The 7,836-nt window shown below is 36.7% G+C and overlaps 1 protein-coding gene across 2 annotated transcripts in view; it reads right to left on the reverse strand.

Annotated features, from left to right (window-relative positions):
* The window catches only part of LOC131072217 (vacuolar protein sorting-associated protein 52 A), a 159,606-nt gene extending 153,346 nt beyond the window's left edge, over positions 1-6,260 (reverse strand). The window contains exon 1 of one of the 2 annotated variants that reach the window (XM_058008311.2): positions 5,912-6,260. In XM_058008311.2, the coding sequence (XP_057864294.2) occupies positions 5,912-5,938 (27 nt within the window). In that variant the 5' untranslated portion in view covers positions 5,939-6,260. The remainder of the gene's footprint in view (positions 1-5,911) is intronic. The other variant, XM_058008312.2, reaches the window with a different exon arrangement.
* Positions 6,261-7,836: the final 1,576 nt, after the last annotated feature.

Consider the following 7,836-nt stretch of genomic DNA (forward strand, 5'->3'; position numbering starts at 1 on the left):
TTCTTGTGATTCAATGCAATAGGATATACCTTGTCTTCCAGCTTCAGTTCATTGGGATGACTACTTGACAGACATTGCAGGTTTGTTTGTGGAGTCCTACATTGCAAATTTGGTAGACATCATTGATGACATCCATCTTCTCTTTGATGAAGATGATCCTTCTTCGATTGTTGCGAGGGAACATTCTGACCCTCTTGTTCATTCTTTAGAGGTTGACATAGGAGGTCTCTTTATCCTTAGAGGAGACATGTGAGTCTTTGGATCATGTTCTACATTCATCTCCACTAGATCTTGGAGTGTCTTTTTCAGCAGTGTGGACCAGTACACCTCATTTAGAGGGGGCAACTTTCAACATCGACATGGGGACACTTGAGCAGTTTTCATAAACTCCATACATTTTGAATTTTTTTCCTACATCTTCCCTTCATGATTGGGGAGACTTCATGGATACACCTTTGGTTTTGTTTCTTCCTAACGTGGGGTACATTGTTCGACGATCATGGAGCAGTTTCTTCATTCAGTTTCGAGCTTCTACCCTTGGTGCAGATTCTACATTGAGGGGGGCTGCTTGGTCTCTCTTCTTCTCTCTTATGTGGGGGGGGGGGGGGGGGGGGGGGACTTTTTCCTCACATGGGGCTTTGTCTTTTTCCTCACATGGGGCTTTGTCCTTCTCATACTTCTTTGAGATTTCTTTTGTACATTTTCATCTATCTTTTGGGGGCGAGTTTTTTCCCATTGGGTTTCTCTCTTTCTCTGTTTGTGAGAGATTGCATTGGTTTGTGTACATTTGCATTTGTACATGGGTACCTAACATGGCCTCATAGCCAGGACCCATCTTGCATTGTTGACTTACGTCTACATTCCCCTGAGTTGTACTTAAAGGGGGGTGTTGATGCAAATTATGTCTCATAATTACACTTTACGTAAGTTGACTTAGGGTAATGCATTTCATAGTAGTTTGGATATGAAACACTTGTGTGTGCACATAGGGATGTTGTATGTAGGGGGAATTCCACCTTTTGTGATCTTATCTTGTTGTTACATTCCACCTTTGGTGGGTGATCCACCTCTTGTGGAATATTTTATTATTTCTCCTACCTACTCCTACCTACCCTCACCTACCCTTGTTTCTCATTGAGCCACATGTCATGATTGTGTGCTCACATATCCATATGGCCTTGCCTTTATAAGCAGACTCATCTACATTGTATGTAATTTTAATGATCCAATTGATCTTATTTTGCATCTTGATTAGAATATAGAATATTCTTATCAATACTTTGTCTCTCTCTTGTGCTATTCATTGTGCTCTAGATCTTGGCTATATTTGACAAATTTTTACAGAAACAAATATCCTAAAAACACTACTAAACAATAACAAATACAACAAGCAATCCAATACGTGGTAGACAGTAATGGAATATGCCATCAAGTGCATTAATAGGCACAAGTTGATCTGGCATTTTTCCTTCTTGGTTATACAGAACCCTTGATCTTTAGAATAATAAGCCATTGTTTGATAATTAACTTACTAGATAATAATTAAACATTACATAGATATTAAAGATCAATATTATAAATATGTAATTACTACTGAATTAAGAACATGACTACCAATAATTGTAACAAATATAAGTTCTTTACAATTTATATGTATGTATGTATTTACCAAATCATGGTAAGAGAAGGAAGGGTCCCTACATAGGGGGAATGGTGTTGGGGTCACCCCTAAGCACGCCACACCATATGTATGGCAAGGTCAACATAAGACCAAACAGGGGTGAAGGTGCTCTGCCATTGGGCTTAGGAGGGTTAGACTTAGGGCACCTTATTGGAGTAAATCCTTATCCTCTCTACCATGGTGATGGATGGAATCATATGAGAGGGAGAAGGTGGCTTGATTGAGGGGGAACGGTTGTAAGACACCCTATCAAGTTACCCATCCATGGCTTGATTGAGGGGGAACGGTTGTAAAGGCACCCTATCAAGTTACCTATCTGTGGCTTTACTGAGGGGGAACGGTTGTAAAGACACCCTATCAAGTTACCCATCCTAGCTTACTATGATTAGGCGTTGCTTTAATTAGCTTAGAGAATCCTACAATCAAATAGCAAGTTGTGATTTGTGTTCATGATCTCTACATTTAAGTTTAATTTGCAAATGTTATTTACTTTATGTATTACAACTTTAGATTGTTTTCCAACTTGTTGCAAGTCTTCCCTTTAAGGAGATAAAGGTACCCTCTCGCTAACCCTCCCTTATAAACTAAGAATAGTGATCTAGGGCAAAACTAGGGTAATTAACAAAAGGGGACAATACAAATGGTATCAAAGCATGATCCTGCCATCCTGGAGGATAAAGATGAATCAATGAATCACTCTAGTTAACGGGAAGTAATCTAAGAATACATGTATTCACATGTATGCTCCATGTTTGCATATATCCATGCGTATGCTCCATGTTTGGCTCATACCTGATATGACTACTATAAAAATATCCTATCATCATAAGATTTCTATATTTGGTTAATTTAGAATATGAGAATAACGAGAGGGAACCAAAGGGATATGAACTTGTTTAGGAAAGAACATTGCATTTAAGGTCATAAATGTGTGTCATGCTTCTAATCCTCATATTTGCAAAGATTGGATTAAAATCCGTCATTGCTTGAGGGCAAGCAATTTCAGGAAGGGTGGACTGTAATGCCCCACTTTGAAATATGATTTAATAATAAATAATAATAATAAATTAAAAATACAAAAGAATTAAAAAAAAATTAAATTAAAATATTAATATTATAATTAAATATGATTAAAATTTGATTAAGTTAATGAATGGTCAAAAGGCATGAAATGATGAGTTGTGACTCCCCCAAATATGAGGTAAAAAAAAGAGAGAAGAGAACTCATTTGAAGGGGAAATGATTTAGGAATCAGAAATACAGATCTGATTCAAATAAGAAGTGCAGATCTGATTATGAAAGGTTGTGTCTCTTTGAAAGCGCAGAAATAATGAAGACTTGCACTCTTTCAAAGGGTGATAATGGTGAAAGGGTGTCTCTCTTGCCAAAGGGCACACATGATGAAGAGGTGTGACCTCTCCCTCACATTGAGCGATATAAAGGAAAGGAATCAGTTGGAGAATCCTACAATCAAATAGCAAGTTGTGATTTGGGGTTGCTTTAATTAAATTAGAGAATCCTACAATCAAATAGCAAGTTTGTGATTTGTATTCATGATCTCTACATTTATAGTTTAATTTGTAAATGTTATTTACTTTATGTATTACGACTGTAGGTTGTTTTCTAACTTGTTGCAGGTCTTCCCTTTAAGAAGATAAAGGTACCCTCTCTCTAACCCTCCCTTATTAACTAAGAATAGTGATCTAGGGCAAAACTAGAGTAATTAACAAAAGGGAACATTACACTATTGCATAAACAATGAGATGCAATCTAGGAAGATATCTATAACAACAATATTGTGATAAAAAATCATGTTTCCAAAAGATGGATTGTAATGTGAAACCAACAATGAGTGGCAAAACTAAAAATTTTCTAGATTAAGAAAAAAAAAAAAAAAAATTTACTTGGTATGAACTTCTAATTTGTCCAACTGGCTTCCTGCAGGATCTTGAAAGTCCATTGCTGGAAAATGCCGTGAAAAGTAAGCATTAGGCCTTCCCTTTTTCATGATTATAAGGTGCATTATCCGTTTGGTCTACCATATTGAGTTGAACCCCCCCAAAAAAAAGAGTTTCATCCAACTTACTAGCAATTTTGTAGCATTCATGACTTTTTAGTAAAAAAAAATCTTGTGCATGAAAAATACATACATTCATGTATCCTGGGGAGGAAAATAGGCCTTTTCCACCTTAGTAGATTGAGCCGCTTTGGAATTTGTTTGGATTCTCTAGATTATACCCAATGGATTGGCATATGTAGACAATAGTTGTTGGTTATTTGACATTTCTTGAGAATAGACTTTAGCTTAAAAAATGTAACAATGCTCAACTAACAATTTCTAGTGTGCAAATGTACAGCTTTTAATCCATTGAAAATAAGATTCGGCAGAATGTTGCAATACAGATAAATGATGTTGGAAATTTGAAGCAACCTTCTCTTCCTTTTGCCAAAAATACTCCTGTAGTGTTTGGAATTACAGAAGGATGCCTTCCCATCTCAAGATGGGATGCCCTGAACTTATTTTTCAAGAAAACATGGTGAGTTCTTCACCGATTCCCAGACCATTATCATAGCTGGCAACCTTCTATTGCTCAATTTGTATAATGTTAGCTGATAATAAAGTGTGACTTTTGTGGTAGCATTTGGATTGAATGCTTTGAATGGAAGGAAAGAATTATCAACGGGTGGTATGGGAGGAGCTTGGGATTTGACCAATGCTTATGATTGCATTTAGGATACAATTGATCATGGTTATCAGATAAATTCATGGGAACTAAGTGAGCTGCTATTTTAGGCCGTTTTGACATTTTTCTATACTTAGTATGTTGTGTGATTTTAGATGGGAGTTATGAATATCTCATTGTAATTGACCCATAAAATGTGCCCCTTTTCTCAAGAATGTGACAAAAAAACTGACATTTTTGAGAGTAGGAGATGAGTTGAGTGGAAGTTGTGTTGGAACAAGTATCAATCCTACGCAGTATGCAGCTGATGTAATTAACCTTAAAAGGATACTGGAAAAGATTTACAAGGGTTTTAAAGTAAAACCCAACTTGTTGCACCTGATGGATTTTTTGATGCAAATTGGATTATGTAATTTCTGCAACGATCAGGACCCAACATCGTAGGTGTTATTACACATCATATCTACAATTTGGGGCCGCCAGGTATATGAGATTTTAATTTTCATTAAATTCTGTTCATCATATCAAGTTTTAGATGAATCCATTTTTCTCTGGTTAAATTTCTCTCATTTCGTTTGTTGATGATCAGTAAAAACTTTGCCAACAGGATAAAGTAATTACCAAAAATGCTAATGAAGGGGTAACCTTTTGTCTCAGGGAAAATATATAACATGGGAGATGTCCAATTGTGCTTCCGCTGTGGTATCATCTTCTTGTTTAATTCATATTCTCAGATGCATAGTTGGCTTTAGTATTGGTATCTCAAATTTTGAAATAATAGGAAAGGAAAGGAAAGGGTCTTTTATAGTCCACGATACCAGCCATCTATTTATGGGTTTAGAGATGGGTTAGAGCCCTATGGGACTACCTTGTACTCCTTGCGGGAGGTACCTAACTGCACTACAAACGAGGCGTACATACCTTACCCCCTTGTGGGATTTGAACTTGTGACATCTCTTTCAAGAGCACAAGTTCTCCACCACTAGGCCAACTATTGCTTGGTATTTTGTTGGTTTTGTTTCACTTTGTAGGTCTAAAAATATTGGAGCTTTAAAGCGAGTAGATTCTTGAGCTCGAGACAAGATTTTTAGCAGCCATGTACGAATTCCCCCCGCCACCACCAAAAAATCTCATTGAAAACATGGCAATGGATTTGCATCGTGCTTTCAACGATGGCAATTAAAAAAAAGGGGCAGAGTTTGCAGCAAAAAATAGTACTTAAAAATGAGAACCAAAACCGATCTCCCTACAGCTGCTGAGTCAATTTATTCATAATAAACAAAAATTCGATATGAAAATATCATAATTTTAGGGCTCCTAGATTCTTGAGATCGAGGCAAGATTTTTGCAGCCTTTTGAATGAAAATTAAAATTTGATTTCAGGCGTGGGCCGAGGAAAGTTTCAATTGCCTGAACGTTGGTTTTCCCAGCGTGAGAGAACTCTACACAGTTCCTTCATTTCGCAGATAATAAGAGAATAGTTTTAGAATGTAATAAAACACAACAAAAAAATAATATGGCTGAGAAAGCATGGCAACTGACTTACCTCAAGATTCTGCACAAATTGTGTCATGCTGACAACGACGCCAATAAAATTTAAGTGGGCAGAGTCCGCAGAAAAATTTTACAAAATCCTGCCACAGCGGAAATCTTTCAAAATGAAGCGAACCAAACCAATCTCCCTACGACTGCTACTCCGATCTATTCACAGTTGAAAAAAGTGAGCATATGAAAACATCAGACTTCTACGGGTTCTTAAATTCTTGGGATTAACACAATATTTTATGCACGACTGCCATCCGATTTGTTTCGGAGATTTAGCGCCGAAAAAAAGTACAAGGGAGTCAAAACCTGCTTTCAGGCGTCGGCGATTTCAACTGTCTTAAAAATTTCTGGTTAAACTTTCCGGCGTTGGAATGCATTTAATTGTAACTTTTTTTAACTAACACCTTAGTTTAAAAAATGTGTAATGTCAATTGAAGAAAATTCAGGCCTATTTTTTTTTCATAAATGTGTATACTGTATGAGGTCAATTGATAGGCTATCTAGAAAATAATATTATTTGTGTAACAAAAGTTTTAATAGAAAAGTGATAATTCCAAAAGAACTATGCATCCACTTAACAAAACCTCTGAATTGGGAAGATAATCTAGTTACATTACCAATAGGCTCGTGTCATGTTTATAGGGATAGCAAGAGGGAGAGATAGAGGGGGAAAGAGCAAGAGAGAGGGGGAAGTAAAGAGATGGAGATTGAGATGGAGAGAAGGAAACAGAGAAAGAGATGAAGGAACAAATAGAGATGGAAGAGAAAAATAAATAGAGGGACAGAAGAAGAGATAGAGAGATAAAGATAGATACAAAAAGTGATATATAGAGAGGGAGGGATATAGTGGTAGAGAGATATAGAGAGATAATTAAATAGAGATAGAGGGATCTAGATGAAAGAAGAAGCATGGTAAGATAAATATGGAAAGGAAAAGAGATAAAGATATAGAGATCTAGAAAGAGGGGGGGGGAGAGGAAACTAGAGGTAGAGGAAGAGAGGAAGAGGGGAAAAAAGGATAGAGAGGTAGAGGGAGATAAAGATAGAAAGATAAGGGAACAAAGGGAGAGTTATAGAGGAAGAGAGGAAGAGGGGGAAAAAGGATAGAGAGGTAGAGAGGTAGAGGGAGATAAAGATAGAAAGATAAGGGAACAAAGGGAGAGTTATTGAGGAAGAGAAACAGTTATATATAGAGAGAGAGGGGGGGAGGAGGAGGAGAGGGAGAGAGGTAAAGAGATAGAAAAACAAAGAGAATTAGAGATAGACAAATAGAGATGGAGAGAGGGTGAGAGAAATATGGGGAGATAGAGGGAAAGATAGACATGTATTGTAAGTGAGAGAGAGAGAGAGGTCTCTTTATATCTCTCTCTCTCTCTCTCTCTCTCTCTCTCTCTCTCTCATTTCCTCCTAAGTGTGCAATGGTCACATTGATGAGGTCTTAAAGGTAAATTATCATATCCTTAATCCAATGATATGCTACCTTGAGCATTACGCCCCATGGGTAGATGTTATCCTTGAATTATTAGCATGAAACAAGTAATCAAAAGTTAGTTTCTTTATCGTTCTTGCTCTTTCACTCTAAACTTTTAATTTAGTTATTAAGTTGGATTTTTAACTAGATAAATTAAAATAAAAGTCAAATATTATTATCGTACAATGAATAAATTTTTTATGAAAGAAAACAAAGAAAAATGATCTTATGATCATTGATCAATTATTACAAAGGAGGTGATGTTTTGGATATTGCATTCAAGAGAAGAAGAGTTCGTGCATTAAGGCATTCAGGCCCAACTATGCATGCAAGTTGCAATGAAAGCTCCATGGGGGCATTTTCTAGGTGGATTATTGTTGCATAGGGGGGGTCGAATTCTATGTGGGGTTGGTGATTGTTTTTATGCATAGGGGGGTTTTTTTTAATGTTTGTGG

The sequence above is a fragment of the Cryptomeria japonica genome, chromosome 6, assembly GCF_030272615.1.
Source record: "Cryptomeria japonica chromosome 6, Sugi_1.0, whole genome shotgun sequence".
NCBI lineage: Eukaryota > Viridiplantae > Streptophyta > Pinopsida > Cupressales > Cupressaceae > Cryptomeria > Cryptomeria japonica.